Below are 24,521 nucleotides of genomic sequence, written 5' to 3'. Positions count from 1 at the left end.
ATCGTTTCGCCGGCGCTTTCAATTTGGCGCTGACAGGACCCTGAGGAATGGCAGTCGAGTTGATTGGAGGAGAAAGGAGATGGTATGGTGCAGTACACAGACGCCTGATCGGGCTTTCAGAGGAGCGGCACGGACACACAAACGTGCCGGGTTCAGGTGGCCGATGGACCGGCAAATCAGATGAGAGATCCAGCCTTCAAATGAAAGATTGGCCCTATAACACTGATGTAGATACAACATAGTTAGCGTCGTTTAATCTGATTAGTGACGACGCCTCCACTTTTTTCTGTCACCTGCGTATTGCTTCAGAGGAAGCGATTTAACAATAGTAAACAAGGCTCTGCTCATTGGAAGATATGACATTGTAATGCACAGCAAATGTCACCACTTCAGCGTTCTCTTGCTAGGGTTGAACATTTCATCCCTTGGGCTGTATCAGTAAGTCGTAACGACTTGAAACAAACAACATCACAAGCACACGCGTCAGTAAGTCTGAGACGAAACAGAACTCACATTAAAGATATCCAATAAACTACTTCAACTACTCCAACATCATGCGTTGTGTAGACCACACTGGATGATCATATGCCGCATGTCCCTGTCCAAGTGGACATGATAGTGGTCTTCAAACGCTTTGAACGGTCGTCGATGGGGTAAGCCGGATGATAGGATACGCGGATGTGCGCGTGAGTTATTGGTAGCGTGTACCGGCTCGTGACGGCTGATATTTCACCCAAATCTGTGATCTGCGCCCGAGGCGACTACGCGGACAGCGACTCGGAAGAGAGGGAAAACTCTTACCGCGCTGAAGTAAAGCCTTACAACAATCACAGGGACAACTGCACAGTAGGGTACATGCTAGCTAGCCTCGAGGAAACGTATTCACCTGGCAGCTAACTCTACTAGAGTACTATAGACTTTATTTATCCAATTTCTTCAATTAGACCACCGAGCCGCGGAGCCTGATAGAGGCTACATGCTAGCTAAACGATTAAAGACGAGACTACATTTTAGGCAGACTATACATTTTCGCCTCAGACAGATATAGATATATTGATGAAAAACTGTAACAGCACGGTGTGTTATGGAGTCTGCAGTGTACATTGTGCGTTGGAGGTGGGCTTGGGACGTATAACCGCATTTTGGGTGCGTGTACCTTTTTATGTTAGTCCTGGTTACCCTGTTGCCTAGCAGAGTGTATTAACGGTCGAGAGCAAAATGGATTGATTGTTAACACTCTGGGAATGCTTCCATGGTAGGTTTATCGGTCTTTCGATCCCCCTTAAAAATGCCTGCACAGAAGCTTTTATGATGATGGGACGACGGATCTGGAATTAAAGGGAACAAAAAATGTTGGGGGCATTCTGATCGCGGGCCCGTAATACACTTCACATGATCCTGGTCCCAATAGCGCGGTGCTGTAACTATCGTTCCAGCCCAGATAGCTTAGTAAATAATGCATGGCTGCTGCCGAACAACCCGGGCAGATTACCGAGGAAGGAGGACTGAGAGAGATCGATGGTGCAGTCGGGTGATGGGGGATTAATTTGATTCCGGGGCTCCGTGCCTGCAGATCGAGCAGAGTGTGAACGTGCGGGGGTAGAGTAGCGCACAAAGAGCACACAGAGCACAACCTAACGACCAGCGGCTCTCAAGACAGACAACTATCATTTCAATCAAGGGGGGGGGGGGGGGGGGCGGCTAGTGCTGTTTTCTAGCCGATCAGGAATGAAATAAATATTATCACATGGCGGTGGGAGTGGTTACAGGAATTGTTTTATAAAACAGAGGTCATTTTGGGTCTATCTACACGTATGTCGTGATATTACTGAAACGTCTACGCGATGCTCATATATATGTATAGCTGGGTAAAATGAAATGACTGTAACTCGGACGAAACGGTGCGACTCCAGGAGTTCTTGCTTTGCACCGTCTGATTTGTGACAGAGGACACCATAAATTTAAATTTTCACGACTTTCATGGCAGGCTACTTAGCCTCAAAATCTTACAGGACTTTCAATTGGAGATCGTTCAAATGTCCGCTTTATGTTGCTGCATCAATGAAACTTTTAAAATAGGCTCCAGTCTATGGAAATGGCATTGAAAGAGACTGTTGGCCAAACAAGGAGAAAATAATTACGGACATATTCACGTACCTCCGTCGGTCTCATGCCACACGATGCCCTCCAGGTTCACGCTGGTTCCCGGCTCACATGGACCCAGACACTCAGGTTCCGTAACCACCCCGATCTCTGTGGTGTTGGTGCCGACATGGCGCACGGACGGCGGCGTGGCCGGGGGCACCACGGAGGGGATGAAGGCGGAGGACTGAGCGGAGATGGGAGAGGGGGTCGGGGGAGGCGGCGGAGGTGGTGGGGGCATCAGTGGCGTATTGGCCTGCTTTGTCTTCTCTGCGCCAGACTGGCCCTATTGAGAAACAAGGACAAGCAACTCACTTAATCTGAATCAAAACATATTCATACAATCGTTAACTGTGTCAAATCTCTGTCTAATGCAAGTTCATTTTCATATAAAAGTTGAATGTACTTCAGGAGCGGACGTAGGTTTTTTTCGTCGCGCTCCAAATTTAATACTGGTATTAGATAGTCAACAACCAAAAACTTGTAAAAGGACAGACGCAATAGCAGAACGCTTGAGCATAAGGGCGACGTACTACGTCCATTTGTCTTCTGCCACGTACGTCACTTTCGGGAAAATCGAAACAGGTGGCCTAGTTTCTTGTGATCGACGAATGCTTCATGACTAGTGAGGGTCGAGGGAGCAGCGATCATTTTCTGCATGGAAATGGAGCTAAGATGTGCGGGTGTAGGTGGGACATGACGCATGACAAACAGACGACAAACGAGCGATGCCTCCTTGGCAGTCGTCGCGCGTTGCCTGCATGTCCAAATTAGATTTTCGCCGCCGACAGAGAGATTAATGTGGCGGGAAATTTCGGGCAGACGAGACATATCCTCTCTCACCAGGGCCTGGCAATTCCTATTGGTCTATAACTTGACAATCCGTTATGGCGGCAACATTCTGGTCAAAAACCCAAAACCGAAGATCAAATTTAATACAAACTTTAATAATCTAAGATGGCTTAACCGTTAAAAGGACATCGGGAAGAAAGGGTGTAAGAAGGGACGAAAAGTTAATTCTCGCACAGTTGCCGATCAGTCCACCATTTACAGCGCCGATAAAACGACCAAAATACATGTGGGCGAAGTCGGACTGTCCGCACGATCCCACGCAGCGCCTGCCCGTTAAGTTTTGTCTCCGTGGTTTGATAAACATTTAACGCAGAGTTGAAAACTCCTGCGTGACAGTAGGGAGAAAATTCCCAGCCACCCTATCGGAGTCGTTAGTAGTTGTCAGATGTATCCATTTGTCTGTTTTTTTATGGCGCTGTACAGTTTAGGAGTGCATCTAGGTCAACACCAGCTGAATGTTGATGACTTACGGTATGGGATAGGCTCTGAAACAGCTCCAATACGTCATTGTATTGTTTTCCTATCCTATCGTCAGTATGTATAGATATTACCCAGCGTCAAATGGAGCGAGAAATAACGTTAGGATAACTCCTACAGAATACCACCCTGTGATTCCAAATGCGGGATTTACACAACAGACACCTTGTATCGTACAACAATATGCCATGTGGACAACTCTGTTGCCGGTTGGCACGAACCTTGTGGCAAGGGAAGCTGAAGAATGTTCTTTACAAGTTTATATCATTTCTACAATTAAAGGATGAAATGAGCTGGTGCGATGACTGAAACTGAGCGTATCGTTTTTCTTTGTTTGTCACCACCCTGAATGATAACTTCTCGTGAGCCGCTGTATAATCCATTTATACCAATCTAGCTGTCCAGATAGCAGAAGTAATAAGACAAGGCTATTACGGCAACCCTTTTGAAATCGTTAAGTGCACTTGCCCCAGCCTCTAGTGTCACTAGAGACCGTCCCTCCTCACTGGAGCTCGTTGAAGAGAGACAGCAAGACGGGAGCTAGTGGAGTTATTGGATAGGTCGTAACATGTGCAGAATAGCAATGACCGTAGGGAAAAAGAACGGGAAGCAAATCATCTCCGAAGGCTGATCATTATCAAAGCCTTATCAGAACCTTCATACATCACGCAGTGCCGGGGTGACCTACTGTGTCAAAATGATTAAGGAAATCTTTATTCTTGGTTTACCGATGGCGTGCAGGTAGGCTTTATTAGCCGGGTAGGGTTCGATTTTCGCAGTCTGGTGCCGCGCAACCGGGACTGGCTGATGCCAACTGAAATCGTCTGTTGAGCCGACTGGCACGGAGATAAGAGCATGAAGAACTGTGCGTTCTGTAGACATTTGCACAGCCGTTTGTTATTCCTCCTGTGAAGGTAGGCTAGCGGGAGTGGCTTTTCCTGATGACCGTGTGCGAAGGAGCCTCGAGGACTTACAGTTTAGAACGGCGGCTAGAGTAGTGGAGTATTACGATGGTCAGCGCAGGAGAGGCGACTGGGTGGCAGATGTATTAAAGCTTAGTAGTCTGTTATGCCGCCTTTTATGAGAAGTGCGGCGGGATCTCCAGCCTGTGGATTGCTTCAAAGTTTCCCCCAAATGACAGCATGCCTGTCAGCACCAATGCGTGCGTTTTGCAATTTAAATCTTTAACGGCTTGGGCTTGATCCAAAAATGGATTTGATTCAGAGGGGAGATTGGACACCAGTACATTACACGCGACTTAAAGAAGTGTAGAGTGTGTAAGGACAGCCTGGCTGAATCAGCTAAGGTCTTCAATGAGGGCTGCAAGGAATAGTCCTTCCTTTTTCATCCCTGACTTAGGTAAACGATCACACTTCGACGTTGGAAAACATATTGTTCTCACTGACAAAAGTACAATCAACAAAACAACCATTCCACGTTATGTTGATAAGGTAGATTATTACCATCACTTCACATCTGATAGGTCCTGATACTGATAGTGCGATGTCATCTATCGGGCTGCGATCTCACCCAAGGAACCAATGACGTCATCATCGCCCTACTTCAAGAGACCTCTTCCCATCAGAGCAGTGACGCGTTTTGAAAACGAGAGTAATATGAATAAACATATAGGCCATATTCTATAACAAAATCCATTAATGTCCTTGGCATGAAGCCGACCTGAGAACGGTTTTTAGCTACGTACAACATCTTCCACTTAGGTCTTAGCTATACATGTTGCCGGAAATAAATAGATGTATACAAAGAAAGTGTGTCAATTTCTTAAGCACGATGCGAGTCATATAATGTACCATCACATTGCATCATTCAAGTAGCACATTTCCGGTGTGCAGCGTTTTGGACCAGTCCTGCTCTGATGCAGTCATGCCTGCCATCAGAATCTACCAGTGACCTGTAATGTTTACACTGTCCACACGAAGCTGACAAACACTGGCACGCCTCTGTACCGCTAAGCGTGCACTTCAAGTCTCCTCACATGGCCCCTCAGCTCGGGTGCAGGTGGAGGCTGAGTGTGAGAGTAGGCCCATCGCTTGGGACATACCCGTCATTCCAGCAGCTTCACCCGCAGGTTATCCTCCAGTGCGATCTCTGTAGTAAATTGATAACGGCAGCCAGCCACAGATTCAGACTGGCAGCTGGGAGAACTATCGCGATGCTTTCTTCACTACTTGGTCGGAGAAAGGAAGAGGTAGAATCCGTACGAAAACCCTCAAAGCGATCGTTAGTTTGGTGAAACACCAGGTATAAAATCGTGCTAACGTTTAGTTGCCACTGATAACGAGTGTTGATGCCGCCCCGTCGGCAGTAGAGAGACAGCCGGTCAGCAGGCTATGGCGGTCACCCTGAAGAGAAACAGCGGAGGAAGTTGAACACAAAAGTCAACAAACTAACCCAGCGAACCTTCCACAGGGCTCAACGCTGTTGACGTCTGTGAAGCAGTTGTAGCCATGCTCTTTCAAGTCTTTCAACAGCCGCCAATTCTGGTCCTTAGATTCCCCCACGCATATCCGTACTAGAATTTACGACATAGCAATAAAAAGCTGTTTTTTTTTCTAAACCCGAAGTGTCTCAGGGCTCGGCTGTGGAACCGAGAGCTGACACAACTCTTTAAACATCACCTTCAAAGGTCAAGGCGATTGGCCCTTCGGCCTTCCACATCTTAATCATTCTTGGAATGTTTGTCACGGATGAAGCTCCGGGTAAAAGGTTTTCTTCTCCAGGAAACAAGCCAGGGCCCCGCTGTCCCAACCACTCTTACATGAGCACTACTGTTAAGGACCTTTGTGATTAAGGACCTGCTTCTTGGCAACTTTTCGGAACGGTACCCAGAACTGTTGTCACCTATGACACCGGTAACTCTCAATGCAATAATCTTGTGCCAAACCCTGGTTACAGACATCTAAATTGTAGACACAACTGGCTGGCAAGAACATAACCTCCTCGGCAACCCTCTTTGCTAGGACAGGTCTCAGCAGCGAGGTTTCTCAGGAAAATCTACAATAGACAGAATTAACGTCCTCCTGATATCACCATTTAGCAGAGTACAAGTGTATATTGTAACAACTGGACAAGTCGAATTACGGGTCATCATGTAATGTGGATGGTGGTCTTATTTTTGAAAAGACCTTCTGCCAATCTTCATTGGTAAATTTTTCTGTGTTATAATCAATAACATAGGGTTAACTAAGTTACTAAGCCTTAGCTCCGAATATGTTTTTATAGCCATTTCGATCGGAACATATTCATAACTTTGGATGTCGTCAGTTTTGTTTAGACATACGTAAACTTGCATGTTGGCCGACCACAGGTCACAAGACATCAGCAAACAACATCCACTAGTGCCACTAGCACTAGATGGACTGGACAGGACAAAAATATACCAACTGTCACATAACAGCAGATGTAACATGACAGTAACACTGTCTACTATATATATACCCCCACACATCACACCACACCGAGAAATATTACATAGTGCCTGGGTAATGTCAGCCTGTCGGGAAGAAATATCATCAACCATAACTAAAGACCAAATTTACCGTCACCAACTCATTTGTTCTGATGAAACCAGTCAAATCATAATGAGAGATCCCAGATTTACCGGTGCACTTACACCTACAGGAATGACAGATAAACCCAGGATGACTGTATTTGTGACATCCTACTTAACATCCTGAGCTTCCTGGGTCTGATTACACCGAAGTGCGGTCACATCAGTTCACGGCTTGTCCAATCGCCGAGGTCGAGCCTAATTACTGCTTCAGCCGTGCCGGGGGTAAGTAGGGCGTGACAGGCGGGACAGACGTGTCGTGTGTCTCACCGGGAACAGGGAAACCACTGGTCTCATGTGGGGCACTGCCGCTTCCTTCAAGGTTGTTATCAAGTACACTACATTCACCGAACCACACTGTTGTTGTTTTAAACAGAACATTTAACCTACAAAAATAAATGGAAGTAAAAACCAACCGAACGCGAAATGCCACAGATATCATGCATGTCTTACATGTGCGCAAGGACGAAATCGTTCAACAGGAAAATCGAATCAATCACACATCGCCAATGTACTCGCAGCTTTTGATTAGATTAAACGAGTGTTACCATTCAATATTGGCACTTTTTGGCAAAAAACAACAATGCTTCTCGTAATGGAAGTAAGCTGTCGGGTTGCGACACAAAAAGAGTACATGAACTATAACTCAACTGAAGTGTAGCTATTTGCATCAAGACTGGTTACTCTCGCCAATGACACCCTTGACCAAATCAAATTCAGCAAGTTTTCCAAAGAAAGGTGAGTTTTCCCCCGCCCTGATGCAGTGTGAACTTTATCGTAACGGTGCCTGAAGAGGACCAGTTCCAACCACCCGCAGTGATTCCCGATGTTCTGTTCTTTATTTCCAGTCACAAGCTACCAGCCTGGGTACCTTTCTAATTAGTTTACCTGGATCCTATATATACATTGTACCATGTACAAATGTCGTGCAATAAAGTTCTTCTATATACTGTCTTACAAGCGAGTATGGGAGCCCCGATATACCGGTAAAGGATGGCGCGCAGGCTATCGCGCTAGTGCCCTAGCAGGTTGAAATATGAGCTGTTCTTATCACATTCTTAATCGTCACAACATGGATCCGTTCCACCCGCCTACTGTCATATTTCTCTTCCTCCCTCACAGACACCGCGGGAACCTGTGAATTATTCTAATCGATATCGATTTACAAGAACGTCTCCGCCAAATGAGTACACTTTAGTACCCTATAAATCATCGATGCTTTCAGCTCACCCTATTACGTCCATACCGATGTGTGTGTGTGTGGAGAGAGAGAAAGAAATATGCATATGAACCAAGGCTGCTGACAGAGGACTTTACCGACGAGTAGAACGCAAACCGCAACCTTCGTGTGTCGTACCTGATGTGATTTGTGATCATCAAGAATACTGGCAGTGCCCCCCCCCCCCCCCAATACTTTGAGTGACTTGGAGCTTGCCCCCTGCCTGTCAGTTGCAAATTATCCAATCACTGCGACGCCCCCACCTTGACCCGGTTTCCCCTCACCCCTATCTGGCTCCCACTCAACAACTGCTACTCTTCCTGCGGTGTGGTGCACGCAAGGGGCAATACATTAGCCATTTCGATGGCAGGGAGGGGAGGGCTTCAATTTACACCTGCCACAACTTGTGCAGTTGTTTGTGTGTGTGTGTGTGTGTGGGTGGGGGGGGGGGGGGCATATTAGACGGTAGTATCCAAACGGAACTTAAAGAAAGTTCTTCCCACAACCAGGTTTCTAACAGCCTGCCGCTCAGTGCTCAATCCGTCAAACCACTTCCTAACCTCTGCACTCAGTCGAGCTTACTATCGATTTGAACCAGACTGGATCCCTTCTTCCTTGACTTGTTTGGCACCCCGTTTCAGCCGCCGAAGGACGACACCAAATGTTAGTATCTGACCCGATGATTGACGGCTGCTCCGGACGAGAGGAAGCCGCACGGCTGTTTATCTGGATACCCAGGTGCTCTGAAACAAATCCGGCTACTCAGTTACCTCTTGCCTCGGGAAAATGTGAACTTCCTCAGCCCCCAGGAATGGGAAAGCGGAGGAGAATAACGCTACGTGTCAGTTATAATCAAACGGAAACACGATAGATGCCATCGCATTCCTAGCCTTCCGACTTCCATCGCCCTTCATGGAAAGATACTAGGATTAAGATATCCAGGTCCTGTTCGCGCATTTTGATACCACTGATATCTTAGGTATCCGAGAGTAGCTGGTATCACGGTAGCCTGATTAAATCTCGCTTATAGCAGCCCGCCAAACATCCGCCGGCCCACTATCCGCGGGGAGGGGCCAGTTAGAGCCCTGGACAGCGGAGTTTGTGTTACACAGACTAGTATCACGGAGGTTTGATATGATATAAACCAATGATTGAAGATTATACAAACTGTTGTTGAGAGGAGGTGAGGGATAAAACTGCTGAAGACTTCTCCAGATCCGCACCAAGTACACAAAGTAAAACGTTCAGTTACTACAATACAGCGACTGTTTCTAAGATTCTAAGACCTACGACAGTGATGCAGTGATGCAGACACGTCATCACTCACTCGACAGTCTCTGGTCCTAGGCGGGATTTCAAGACGATGTTGAGAGATCTGGTATAAAATCACGACAATTAAGAGCATGTTGGTACCATTCCTTCCGGCATCTGCTGCAGCTTGGAGATTATACATCGGTATATCTCCTATCAAAGAAGGTCTTTAAAACAACCGTCTGCTTCATCTTCTTTCATCACTGAGTGTGGTGTGTGGAAAAATGCCTACGGAGAGTCGTGACAGGACGCATCCACGCTGGCCACCCGCCGCCCACTGAAGGTCTCCGTGCCAAGCGCTACACTACACCCGATGTTGTTCTCACGTCTGTGTCTGTTCTGTTTTTCTTGGACTGTTGGAATCTCCTAACCTCAAGGTCATGACTATGGGGAAGTGGTGTAAGGTTTGAAGAATGTCTTTCCTCTCTACAAGGTAACAAACAAGAGGGACTATGTTTTCGACTACTAGTCCATGAACAGATACAAGTGTGCAAGCTTATCAGCAAGAACAAAGTTAAGGACAAAATGCCTGTATTTGTACCTATAATCTTTCTTGTGTGCTCCCGCTGATCATCACGTTTTTTCCCGTAGCCCTTCTATCTACACCCTCGTGTTTGTTGAGAAAATTGAATTTCCATTCTTCCCCATGTTGACAGTAATGGTGAGTTATACGGGACGGCCTTGGCACACAGCTCCGTTTTCCGTCACATGTCGGTTTGAGGAACCATGGTGACGTACCAGGCTCCTTCCTCGTCTATGCTAGACTCCTGGTTTGCCAGAAAAGTTCTCAAAATCGGTATGTATTTTGCCAGAGGAGTTAGCCGGGCATAGACAAGACAGCCTCAACCGCTGAACGTTTTTTCGGCTGTAAATGATGATGATGATGGCGATTTGATCATTTCTAGTATCTAGTGGAACCGAGTAGTGATTACCAACGATTAACAGCATGAAGCTTGAGTTGAATTGGATAAAAAAAGGAGTATGGCTGAGGAGACAGAACTTTAAAAGCACAGCGAATCATTAAGACAAGCGATTGAATGCACCGATCTCATCAGGATCAACAGTGTTAGAGATAGACTAAAAACTCGTGATGAGTGGGGAAGATGAGGTGACGGGTCTCTGTCCTTATCAGTCTAAGACGCTTTTGCTCATAATTAATTCGCTTTAGTAAGAACTTGTTGGTGGATTTGTAGCCGTTAGACAGCGGTGTCAGTATTGGGAAAGCGACCAATGACTGGCAGAACTGTGCGGTTCTGTTCAAGGCCTGTAACTATGACCCCGCTGCAGCTGGATGAGAAATGGACGGCGCTGCCATGATGTTGTCTAACAAGCTGGTGTGGAAGGTGACACGGGAGGATTGCTAAATACCGTCTGTCGTCTGAGCTTCCACCTGCAAGCAGATGCTGGGGTATAAAACCGTTAAGATGATATGTTCTGAGTATTATGACTGACCGGGCCTCTCTGACAGCTACTACCCCCCCCCCCCCCTCAATTACCCGACTCTTCACTCCAGCCATCGCGGCGGTCTGCGCTGTCCCTCCCCGGAGATTACCCGGCGTCACGGCAGACAACACGCTTGCTAATTGAGCCTGTCCCACTGGCTTTACGCGCTTACTTATGAGAACCACCGTTTTTTTCAACGCCGAAAGCAAATCTTAATTAGGAGCCCTTCCTATGAAATAGCAACGTTTTATTCATCATATAGCCATCTTCCGCAAGTAGCTTGCTGTATCTCGCTGATATCTCTTATCTTTGGCGGCAGTACACGGCAGAATTAAGCCAGGAAGCTGATCTGTAAAAATGATGTGTCCGCGGGATGTTGTACCGACTTCATACAGTTTTGATGAATGCTAACGGTAAATAGAAGCTACCAGTCAGCCATAGCATCTCTGACATTTGCAACGAATCTCTGGTGATGTTCTCTCCAAACCCATTCCTTCCACGGTCACGGCAGTGTGGATGTAAAACACGCGACCCGCATGTGTAACCCACGACAGTTATGTTAATATTGTAAAACATTTAAAATCCCCATGTGCCGGGATTCAAGGCCAGCGACTGTTTCTCTAATCTACTCCAAATCACTAGAGATCCTTTTCAACTCAGCTTTTTGGTTTTATAAGAAATTTATCATATCACCGAGGATTTGGAAATGAGAAGGAAGGATTGTCTCGGCGCGGCGCGAGTTCGGCGGGAGCTTTATGGCACGCCGGATGGGTGAACATCTTGGAAGTATGTCAACGGGGTCACACTATCTGACCTCGCAGGAAGCTTTGCGGCCGTCCTCTGGGCAACGTTTTCGTGAGCTGGCAAACACGAAATTTCCGTCTAGCTAGTACAACATCGTGGGCTGGGATAGAAGAAACGGCACACGGAGAAATACACAATTACAGAACAGTATCAGAGCTGAACATGAACATCATTTGAACAAAAGGCATTCAGCGAAGATTACGAGGTAGCCTTCAGCATGCATAGACCCCCGCTAAACTAAACATGATCCGTCCCTTATTGCATACTCATTAATTGCTCAGGTGGTGATCAGTCTAATCGGGGACACGGGGCTAGCCGGGGCAGACCGTTGGCACTAGGTGCTGACACGGCTCATCCCCTAGGAAAACCTCTCCTTACAAGTGAACAGCCCTCTCCCATCAAGCCTAATTCTGGCATATTTACGGCCGCTAAAGCGTGCGCAAGTCTAAGAGGTAGAAGACGTTACCTTGTCAGCCTTTTCTGCTTTGCTGGCTTTCTTGCTTCCTTTCGAAGCCTTTCCGCCGTGGCTGGAGTCCTTTGATTTGTCCTTGTCTTTTTTAGGGGAACTTTTACTTTTGGTCGCTGCTTTCTCTTCTCGTTTGGCGCTCTTGCCTGAACTGGTGCATTTTTGTCCATCCTCGTTACCATGGGAACTTTGACTATTGATGTTCGTCCCAGTCGACTCGTCATGTTGGCTCAAAGCCTCTTTTGATGGATTCCCGCCATCTTTATTGGCTTTTTCGTTATTCCGTCCTCCCTTCCCACCGCTGCCTCCCCGCGCCTTGCCTGGCTTGTCCTGACCAGAAGCGGCCTTGCCAGCCTTCCCCGCCGCCGTAGGTACAACACCGGGGCTGCTCTCTCCGTCAAAATCGTACTGAGAGTCGCCATCTTTCTTCCCTACGTTCAGATCTGAAATACTATAGGAAGTCTTCGCTCCATTCACCCCCTTGCTGCGTTTGACTTTCATTTTCAGGTCCTTTCCGGCAGCTCCAGTCTTTGACTCCTTCTGCAGTGAAGGAGCGACCATAATTTTCTCTTCCTCTGCTCTACGCCGGTCCTTCTCTAAATCTGCGTCCAAATCGATGATGAGGTCGCCGACCCCGACTTCCCACTCGTCTCCGCTATCGTACAAGCCGTGTTCCTGGGTCCCGAGTACTGCTGCCATCTTCCCTCACACGGAAATCCGCGGCGTCATGACGGCCTGGCTGTGTTTCCCTCGGCAGGCCCTCAGCAAGCTTCCTGCGGGGTACAAGAGAGAAGCGCGCCATTAGGACCCGGTTACAAGTCTGCGCTCTGCGCGATCGCTGGCAAACAGATGAAATGAGCAGCGATTCTATCTGTCAGTCGCCGGGAGCGAGGGCTAGCGCTGGTGTGGCAATAATAAATGCAGGGCTGCTGCCGGGCTTGCATGTGGCGGGGATTAGTCAAACGCCAAACGACAGGTCCGATCAATCAACCACTTTGCCTGCCGCCCAGTGCCCCGTTTCATCGGCAGCATCAGGATAGCTGAACTACAAATGAACCTGATTGAGGAATAATATGATGCAAGTGATGGCCAATTATATCATGTAACCTCGCGTTTTGCGAGATGTGATACAAACTCAAAGCCCTTCTGAAGTGATAAACCCTCCCGCACCAGACGTGTGATCTCCGTGCTCCCGCCGGCCCGACGTGCAGATGACTGTGATTGAATGAGCTACGCCTCATCGCGACATAAAACACATCTTTTTTTTCTCTCGCAAAGATGAAGGCGTAGGATAGACAATTATGTTCTCTAATCGAGGGGAAGGGGCGGTCCAGTCGTAACGACTGTAGGGCCGAACGGGAGCAGCTGTTGTAGGATATGTAGCCAGAGTAAAAACCACGAGCACACCCAACCAAGTAGACAAATCAATCCTGGTGGAAAGAATTTTGTGTTACATTTGTGTACACAAATAACATGAACTAGGCGAGAAACTTCTTCGGATTATGAGTTGTTCTCCACTGCTATTCTTGACAAGCTTCTTAATCGTCACAAATGTGGCTTTTTCAATTTGAAAGGAATCAAACCTTTTTTTCATATACAAATGTAGTACTAAATTTAGTTGGCGAACGGACACAAAGAGTCGGTAATACATATAGGGTAATATAGGTGTAGCCAGCTTTGCAACAACAAGAAAACATCACTCATTAAATGATTAATACACAATTTTTTTTCTAATTTATCTACAGTATAAATGAGTTGAATCGACAATAAAAGGAAATTGTCTCGATTATTGCCACAGAGATGTCTTTTTGTAAGCATTTAGTGGGCCTCAAAAGTAACAGCCACTGTGAAACGCGTTTAGCCAAGACATGCATTCTTCCCAACTCCACGGCTCGACACATCGTATATAAACTGTATCCGAGCTGACAAGAGCAATAACGTCATCTATTCATCTTCTGTACACACGCGTGAAGTGCGCGCTGTGGTATTAACCTTGACCAACTGGAGTTGACAAAGAAGAGGTTTTTGCCCTGGCCTGTAACACCGCAACCAAGGACAAGTGCAAGGATACAGCACATTCCGTGCGTACCTTCCCGAGCTCGCACGGAGAGCTGTGTGTGTCAGGCCGGGGGAACCACGCACAAATGCAGGGCTAACTGCATTCCTCCCCAACACCAACCCCGGGAGAGAAAGTCGATGTTTATACATTCCGCTCCAGTGATAGGGGTGCTGCATGTCGGCGTGGCAGGCTGACAAGGGCTGCCGATTGTCTCCGCTGGTACCAAGCCATCATGAGTCAGGGACCAACCGTTCATCTACAGGCAGGGGTTGGTTGTCCACCGCGAGTTAGGAGCTGATGATCAATCAATCAATCAATCAATCAATCGATATATGTATTCATTTCCACCCTTGGCACAGAAAATCGTCACCGTGAAGTTGTTAACTGCGATAACGATTAATTGATTGATTCCTTGATTGACTGGTTGTCTTTGACCATAATTACGCTTTAATTACGCTTTTCCAGAAAAAGTCATACATATAATGTTTTGATGTGACGTGCCTGTGATAACATCCACACTAAAACACTTCAATCATCGCCCCATGTTGTACTGGAAAACATGAATTGAGCCCAGGAATGTTTGTTGACAAAGAAGACGACTTGACACCGCTTAAATGTCAGACCTTTTAACCTCAAGGTCAACTCATCTGGGGACTTTGGTTGCTCCGCTTGACTAGCCTTGAACATCTACAAGCACATCTTGACAAGGGAACTCACCATGTCTTGATTTTTTCAAGCAAGTAGTTAAAAATGCGTAAGGGATATTAATACAGCGGGGTCCTCTTTACACAAGTTGTTCGATGCCAGAAGAGGTACAGTACCTATTACCTGTTATAGAACAGCAACTCAGTTGTCGCGTGTACTCCTGTCTCCAACCATTCAAACAGCGCGTCGCCAGAAAACTACATCTATCAACCTAGGCCTTCCTTCCATTCTATCTTTACTGTTAAAAAAACTCCTCCGAAAATTCTAATTGACCTGGGTGTCAACGAAATTTGTTACAAAGAGTACGTTCCCTGAACTCAGGTTCCAAAAGTAGCAGATCTTACATAACAACGTATAAGTTATTTATATAAAAGATACCCTCAGAATCAGCTTATCTTTTCAAGGTCAGGTGGTCCAACCGTAGTTGGTTTTATATAAAGAGATGTCAGCTCTGCCAAACTCATCCCATCAAGCATACGTTATTCTGATACAAACATAACCGTCCACACCCAGGTATCCGGCCGATTGTTGCCCCTATCCGATCTCCCAAGCAAAAGCTACAATAGGGACGGACACAAGGCTAAACCGCCCCGGCGGAGGTAAAACTACCAATGCTGGGTTCCCCCTGATAATATCCATGTCGCTCTCTACCAGTACAGCCGAATGCGCGCCTACAAACGGCCCCGGTTAGTCTTTCTCTCTCCATCCGCCCCGCGTAGGCACTGAGAAAATATTGGCTTTTTGGTTCCGCCTTATGCACAACGTCCGGAACAGATCTATCACTCCGACAAGGGAGATTAATATTACTGGATTACCGCCATTAACTAGATAAACGTTTATCAGCGAGAACAATCCCCATATCCCTGCCATTAACACACGCGAGTATTTCCTATAAAATGCTGGTTTCTGCTGGGGAAAATTTGAAAGCGATATGTCTTCTCGGCGGAGGTGATGTGGGTTTGCATGTTGATACGGACGGCTGCGGGAACCGTTAAAACGCGTGGTTTAAAATGGATGGCTGGTCTTATTCAACAGCCTCAGAAATGCGATGACCCGTCAAATTAGGCAACACGAGTATTGTAAAACTGTAGAGAGGTTGAGATGAAATGTTCCCATAACGTGCGCTGAGGTTCCCCTGGCGGATTAAAAAACAGGTTATGAAGTATGGAGAGGAAATTTTATTCAGCAGAGTTAATGCAGTCCGGAACTAGATTGCGAAGCGCTTCAGTTGTACTTGTAAATTTTGCAGTTCTACTGACGACAATCTTCATGCACTAGACAACGGTTACGTTGTGCGCGGATTTTTCAAAACGTTAAGCTGGTCTTGAGTTTTTATTATATTTTTGAATCACCAAACACAAAAGTAGGCTCCGAAACCTGCAGAGATCGTATCACCCGGTATATCACACTGTGGCAAGACTCAGAGAGACCTTTCTCAGCGCGCTGTTCTAGCCCGGTCCGTACAGCCGTGCGGCCGCATCTCGCTTGTACGGCCCCACAATCTCGGATGTATTCATAAGTAATGGAGCAATAAATCAGGGGGATTCTGTAAGAGCGCACATAAATTGGATGAGCCTGCGGCCTGACGACCTCCATCTCCGCTGTCCCCGCTCCCCTGGTAACGCCGGGGTCAACATCCATTACCTGCCAACAAGACCTCATCTTTCCCGCCACTAGGAAAGGCACAGGCAGTTCACGCGGCGGTATAATGTGTGCAAACCAGCCGGTTAGACTTAAACAGCCACTTCCAAGCGGGTCTGCACACTCTCACACACGCGTTACGAGCGGCAGCACGTTATCTATATCATATAGCCTTATATGCCCATATATACCCACCGCTGGGGCTTCTAGTGTCTCGAAAGTCACAAAATACACATTGCTCGTAAACTTTGAGTGATTAAGTAACGACTTACCTCAGATAGATAAAAACGCCAGCCTGAAAGTATTACCACTCACCTGTATTCTTCTGCGTAGGATTTGATTCTTTATTGACGTTCTGGCACGCGTGTTACTCACAGAGACAGTATATAGCCAGGGAGCACACTTTTATTACACATTGTTCAGACGAAGGGATCAGCGAAGATATACCTTATGATACCCTGCTGTGAAAATGGCTACTCTGGCCGTAGGGACCTGCCAATTTCATCCAATCATTTTCTCTAAAATTGCACACGCATCTGGCTGGCAGGCCGCAGTTCAGACAATTTCATTCCTCCAATGACTACGCAAGGGCCGTTCCAATGGCAGATGATATAGGTGGGTGGCACAGAAGACTTTGTTCTATAACACGATTTCATTCATGACTAATCTGATTAAGCTAAGGCATCAGGATCTTTTCTCCCCATTATCACATTTTTTTTTTAGAATTGAGAATCCTTAAAACATCTTTTGTATAGCAGGAAGGGACAGCGAATTTACGCTCACTTGAGGTTATATAAAACTATAAGAATCACATTAACCTAAATTGTAGCCATAAACGACAAGTGGATTGAATTTTCTCAACTCACTCGTCTTTCAATTCAAAATGCACATAAAAACAAGTGTTGGCAGTAGACTCTTTGTTTTGCACACGGAAATGAATCAACTGTTTCCATGGTACCAGACAAATCATTGGTCGATTCAATCGGCATTTCCTCACGAAGAGCTGTGGGGAAAACAGCATCTAACTGAAATGATCTTATATGGTATCAAAACTGAGCTGATGGTCGCCAAAATTAAAAGATATGTAGTTGACTAAGGTGTAATATTTGTATATCTTTGTAAGCACTGTTATTGGTAATAATAATAAGTTTCTATTCTATATGTGTGACGTGTGATGTGACTACATTTTAAATCAAAACGGTTGAAATGGTTAATACATGTAGATATATCATATTATGCTGAGTTGCTGACAAGTACAACCGACCGGTTTCTGTTGGATAAGGCAAAGTGATCCCAAAACAACACGTACAGTTCTCGAGTGTCCATCAGACGACGACTGCCCCTCATGATGGAAGCACTCTATGTCAGTTCTGTTCGTCACTGAATGTGCGAACTCAAATGCAAATACATCTCCAAATAATTTTCTGAATGTAAACTTGAGCATTTTCACATGTTTAGGTGGGACATTTGATGATTGTAAATTAAGTGTTCCACGATCAGATACCGTTGCCAACAGATATGTTATTATTTTCAAATATGCCCTAATTTGGATCTTCATGTCGTGATGATTACTTTAACATTACGTCCATATGAAACAATTATGACATTCTCATAACTTACCACCAAAGAATCATGGATAATCATCTCATTAATAATGCAAATGAGGTTCCCGTATGTCAAACAAAATCGTACATGATTTTTTCCGGTCGTATTGGGAAGAAACAGTGGGCATGATAAGAAGACTACACCCAAGTCTTCGCTGCTTGGCTCGTTTCCACAATCTCTTTGTATTTACCAGTCGGCAGGGACGAGAAGGTCTAACCGGTAGATTCCTTCTGACCACCTCCAAATTAGGTTACTCACGCAATCATTTATCCATGACACTCAGCGCTTCTAGCTCTATTGGAGAAAGATATAGAAGTTACTAACTCCATATATTAATGACTTGGTTACTCAGTACTTGGAGTGGGAAGGGGTGTTTGGCGCACACGACTTAGTTGTTAACTTTGCTCAATCATTGTATTTGGATGACATTATATTTGTATTGTATTTGTTATTTAGAATAAGTGACACTGTTAAAATAAGTTCCATAACTTACGTGTAGTGTAACTTTGTGCCTTTGTCTTATTCTATGTTGAATAAAAAACATTTGTGATCTAACAACGCGCTGATTATCACTGAACACGACGAAATCATAAATTTCTTTTTATGTAGAACAGTATTACCATTGAACTAAAGACAAAGAATACGTACAGGTATGCATTATTCTAAAGTGTCTAGATTGTAGAATAATGCTCATGGACGGGGGATGTTCGTGTAGCTCATTTAAAAAGGAATATCCGCCGTTTTCTAGGGTATATGACACGGCGCGCTGGTGCGGTGACAACTGGATTCACAGTAACTTAGACGGCAATGGCCTGCGTTGATGTCACTGACATCCCACCCCCACCCGTTCTTAGTCCATCCCACCTGACAACTTTGCTTGGAACACTTAGCTCTGCCATCTACCGTTCACTGTATCTATTCCCCCTCATAATGGGACAGCCCTCCTGGGTGTCATGAGATCGATCGCACCCCTCTCGGTTGACCCTATTGCCTTGGGCAGACGATCACTCACGTCAGTCTTAACTCGATAGCAGAAGAAATATGGCGGGCGATGTCGCTCTTGCCTCTCGCGCTTTCAGGCGTGTTTTGGCATGAAAGCGAGACATCAACACCATCCAACCGTGCAGGCAATCAGAGCCAGAAAATGTAGTCACTTTCTGGCAACGTTGTCCTTGTGTCGACAGACACGCTCTCGCGGTCATCATGTTATCACGAGCCTGGCCTCCTCTTAACCAGTCAGAGGGCTGGCTGTCACCCAAAGTGTCGTCTGCAGAAAAACGGGCTGGAGCAACAGAGCGAGAGACGGAAAATGTCGCAGTTCACATGCCGTCTGTAAACTAGATATCTAATTAATATAAGACACAGTAGGAGATGGAGATAATTTGTCTGAGTTTATCCACTTTTCCTGCAGCTGCAGGTGCTCGCGTTTCTTCTCGACTTGCTGACGAATGGAAGCTATGGATTTGTTTGCCAGTATTGGATTCTTTTCGTGCTAGAGCAGAGGTTGACTTAAAGTTATATTTCATTCATTTTACTTATACAGAATGACATTTGCGAGTAACCGGCAACAATGGCAATCACATATAAGGAAACATCTTGACGTCGGCGTCTTTACTTCACCAAGTATTAGTATTTCACCCAGCTGAGTTCGTTGCCTTTTCTGTGTAAAGTGAACGCTGTTTGATAAATCCCTTCCACAGGCACTCTTCATGTGTGACAGCCCTTCGTGACTTGAGAAGTAATAGTGACTTTTACATCCCTTTTGTACACGCCCCCAGGGAGGTCTGCGCGTCCTCTGCTGTCTTGGCTGAATGTCAGACGTTGGAACACCTTTACGTGTGGGGATCAAGCAAGACTTGCCACCAGTTATCAACCGTGCAGTGGTAGAGGAGAAAAACATCAATGTTAAAGATTGACGCTCATGATTTATGAACAAAGTGAGTAAAAATCAATAACATTGAGTGCTGAAAATATTATATCAGGGGTGATATGGGGGGTGGGGTGGTCGTGTCCAAAATTTTGATCAGCTTATCCTGTCACCTCACCAGATAACGGAAGCTTGGAGGTGAAATCTGGAATGTTGTCGCTGGCTGATTTTAGATTGACGATTTGCGCGGAAAAGTTTGGCAGGGGACCAAACTTCCGGTATGAGTCAATCTTGTGATCATTGTGGTACAAATACAGAACATTTCAACAGTGCATTTTCATTGAATAAAGAAAACTGTCACTTGGGCTGTCATGTTTCCTGTGTTTTATATGAGGGCTACCGGAGAGAGAGGGGGAGAAATATGACCACAATGGAAAGCACAGGCCATGCATGGTGTGACATGATGGTTAGATGAATGATATTGCCTGTTTATGCCCAAAAAGATTATATCTTCAGGAACCAACATAAAGTATATATAAGGGTAATGATTTGATGACAATACTAGTAACAAAAAAATATGTAAACGTGCTAACGCCGATGATACGAATTTCAATGAATGAGCGCTCCTAGACATTCACGTCGTAAATACATACGGCTACACAAAGTGACTATCAGCAGGCGAGTGAAACGGTCGACGTGGCGAATTCCTAGTTCTGGTGTTCAGCCAATGGACTGGCAGAGATGTCAGTGCTCCTACAACAGGTCGTAAATACGGAAAGGTTAAATGTATATTGCGTCTCCACAAACCAACAGGTGATTTCATTACCCGGCAGGCCGTGTTATCTGACTGGTACAGAGCTGCCGGACACCCAGCCCAAAGCTGCCGCCTCAAGTCTGTGTCCTTGTGGCCACGGCTAACAAGCGCGGCAAACATTACATCCGTTATCAGCGGCCTCGCTGTATCTGATATCCTTTACAAGATCGACGAGAAGGCGACTGCGTCCATAAACCCACATCGATCGAAAAATGCCTGGGAGAAAATATCAGGAGCATTATGGAACCTGGGCTATTCAAAACTGCTTTTTATTTTTCATAGAAGACATTTTACGCAAGGATACGACTTTTTAAAGCTATCACATGAAATATTATATCGTCTTCGAATTCTTTGGAATGAAGCATGGCCAAAACGACCGGCAAGGAAAACCGCAAGCTTTAGGTGAGGAAAGGGGATGGAGTGCTATGTCAGACATTCAAATAACTTCTACCACTTGACATTGGCATTGGCGGAGGAAATACCACACAGTAGTGAGTCACGGAGTACCACAGAAGTTATTTTGCAGGTGTGTCGGATGGAAACAGTGGGAATGTAACGTATGCGGCTTATCTCGCGTGAATACTGTGTAAGAATATCAGTAAGACCTGACAGGCTGCCAATGGACTATCTAGCACAACAAGGTCAACAAACAAAACTCTAGAAGTCAACGATCGGTCGGGAAGCATATATTTGCGTTTGGAATGCTCACGGTTTTTCTTACCGGCCATCACGCTTGTATGCGTAGATAGGACCTCGCTCTGTGCCAGCCCGGCAATAGGACTTATTGACAGGCGGGAGAGAAAGGGTTGTGTTAATTGATAGGTAGGGATTAGTCCTTAAGGATGTCATGAATTATTTACTCTATTTGTGAAACTGATTAAATGTTTATCTAACCTCGATTACCGGGCGTTTGTCCAACCTTTTGGCGTTTGGAGCCGTTAGAACTGTGAGTGCGCTAGGTGAAGTTGCTTTTAACAATCTTTGGTGTGTGTGCTAGTGGATACCACAACACGGGGCGTGCTAGTCGTTATAGCATTGGGTGTGCTAGTCATCACGCTCGACAACACGGGGTGTGCTAGTCGTTACATTATTGGTGTGCTAGTCCTAGACAACAATGGACGCGCTAGTCGAATAATACATCGAGTGAAACGGGTTACAAAGAGGGTAAATCAAGTTTGGGTAACTCGGCAATGTCAGCTGTGACCATTGTTATGGTTCCTGTTATCAATTAGTGTGTTTTGGTTTATAAATTAAATATCATTGTCATCATCCCAGTTCTATATGTTAGACATGATAAATGTACAAGCATTTGTATGATCCTGTATGTGCTGCATGACTATAGTCTATATTCGTATTTTGAATATGAAAGTAAACAACTTTTGGACAGCACCGCATTGTAGTTCATAACAATAATAAAACGAAATAAGTTTCCTCTATCACGTTGCAAAAACTGGGCATCTGTCCCCATCTTCCATGATATCACACGAACCGTCCCTCCTGACAAGCTTTAGCGATATCCCCACACCAAACAGCAGCCGGGCTAACGGCCAATCAGCACGGCGGCCGCCGCCCTGTGGTGTCAGGGCTGTTTAGTTTATCACTGACGAACGAGCTCGCGCCGGTCTTTGGGACGTGCGCTTGGATAATTCTCCTCCCAGCCTCAACACGGGCAATTAAACCCCGGGCAACATCTGGGAGAGCTCTCTTCCATCGCTCCGTTATCAGCTACTAAAAAGCATAAAGGGCAAATATTAATCCTAAAATGTTATGAGAAACACGAATGTGACGGGCTTACCTGTGTGTATGTGCAGAGGGAAATGTTGGGTTAGCTAGCTAGCTGTTGCCAGGTGCAATGCCCTGCGAGTCGTGCCGACTTGTGAAGACACTCGTCTGCGAGGTGGTGTGCCGGGTCAGTCCTGGAGCGCACCAAGGTTACGGCAGGATTTTAGCACGAGGTGATCACTCTAGCCCTGAGGATTAGGAATGCCAATCAGTCTGTTCGGAATACCTAACACCACCGAGCTGCGTGAGTACGGAGAGGGCACTACTACATACACAAGACCTCGCTACTACACGACGTCCACTCTCCTACGGGTTGCGCCAAACAAACGCTAACAAATCACTGACGGAGAGAATCGCGAACAGCCTATACTTGAGCGGCCAAGCTTTTGTTACCTATTTTTCCTTTCAGCGCCAGAGGCCAACATAAATTATATCGTTAATAAAGCCCATTTGGGTTGTTGACTTCGGGTGAGAGCCTGCAGGAGACAGCCGACCAATGAGAACGGCGGAAACAGACAATCTCCCCACGCGATTGGTCAGCGCATACTTGCGGCATGCCACCCACTTAATGACAATTATTCATTTCCGCTTGAACGCAGGAGTGTGTGCTATCAAAGAGCCGGGGTGAAATTGCCGGAGGAGTTTTCAATATCACCTTGGAGAAAGATTTAGCTAGCTAACGTCATGTGAATTTCAAGCACAGCACCGCGTATGTGCAAGGCTATTACGGGATGTGATCACCGCTATTGAGCTAGATAGGCGGATGGGCTATCTTCCTTCTCTGTGTCAGTGCGTCCAAGAAATTTTTTACCCTTCATCTGTTTAAGGATATGTTAGAGCGCTACCGTGCGCACTTAGAAAAAGCAGTTCATGAAATCACCCTACCTCCTTCACTCTAATAAGACGTCACATAAATTAAAGAATACGAAGAAATATCCCCCAGATTCACACCTTTCATCAATGTTGAAAAGCATCAACTTCAATCAATTTGACATCATAAAAGAGTCACCTAGCGCGTAAAAATGACATTACACATAATGATGTGTAAATGAGGTACTCTCCCCCTGATCGCTTCACTTCTTGTAACACGTTGTTTTCGTTCTTCATTTCGTTATATAATGTAGTTGGTTGTGTACACATATAGTCGACTCCTTTTGAGCGAGAATAGTGTATTGATCAGTTTTGTCGACATCGCACTCAATACATTTTAATGACGTCTCTGTCATCGCGACAGAAAAACTCCGAGCAGAAGTCCTCTCTGAATCATGCCACGCACGTCCGGCCGGCCCGCAGTGTGGGGCGAGATGGGGAAGGGACGACTACGGGGTGTCTGCACTCACGTGATCATGGCGTAATAGATCACCTGCCATGCTGGAGGGTTAAACCTGAAGGCTTGAGATCCTTTGATGATAAAAAAAAGTAGCTCTAAAGCTCAGCGCGCGGTCATTTAATACAAGATAGCATTAAGTGCTAGAAAAACACTTTTGTCATGAAACATCTGTTGTAAAATCATAAAAGCTACAAAACGTGCGGTGTTTTAACTTCATGTCAGCCTCAGTTTTCACTGATCAAGTCCTCGCCATGCAGAATTCGTAATAAGGCTGCACAGAATTCACATCAATTTTGGGAGGGTGCCCGTGCAAAGAAAAATCAATCACCTTCATTTTCATGCAGCGTGCGTCTTCGTACTGACAACAGCGATCTTTACCTGCTAAACAACTTTGCCGCTTGGACAACCAGCTTCGATGTGCAGACCGTAGGGA

At 45.8% G+C, this 24,521-nt stretch overlaps 1 protein-coding gene across 6 annotated transcripts in view; it reads right to left on the bottom strand.

The window, feature by feature from the left end:
- LOC118409664 (zinc finger protein 608-like) overlaps nt 1–23,147 on the bottom strand; it is a 41,267-nt gene extending 18,120 nt beyond the window's left edge. For 3 of the 6 annotated variants that reach the window (XM_035810837.1, XM_035810842.1, XM_035810841.1), the window contains exons 1-2: nt 12,286–13,396; nt 2,158–2,428 (exon numbers count right to left, since the gene is read on the bottom strand). In XM_035810837.1, coding sequence (XP_035666730.1) covers nt 2,158–2,428; nt 12,286–12,984 — 970 coding nt within the window. In that variant the 5' untranslated portion in view covers nt 12,985–13,396. Of the gene's footprint in view, nt 1–2,157; nt 2,429–12,285; nt 13,397–13,455; nt 13,668–22,771 lie in introns of those variants that run through there. The other 3 variants (XM_035810839.1, XM_035810840.1, XM_035810843.1) reach the window with 3 other exon arrangements.
- Between the last annotated feature and the right edge of the window lie 1,374 nt (nt 23,148–24,521).

Source organism: Branchiostoma floridae, chromosome 2, assembly GCF_000003815.2.
Source record: "Branchiostoma floridae strain S238N-H82 chromosome 2, Bfl_VNyyK, whole genome shotgun sequence".
NCBI lineage: Eukaryota > Metazoa > Chordata > Leptocardii > Amphioxiformes > Branchiostomatidae > Branchiostoma > Branchiostoma floridae.
Note: the sequence above shows the minus strand (reverse complement) of the source record. Positions and strands in the feature narration are given on the sequence as shown.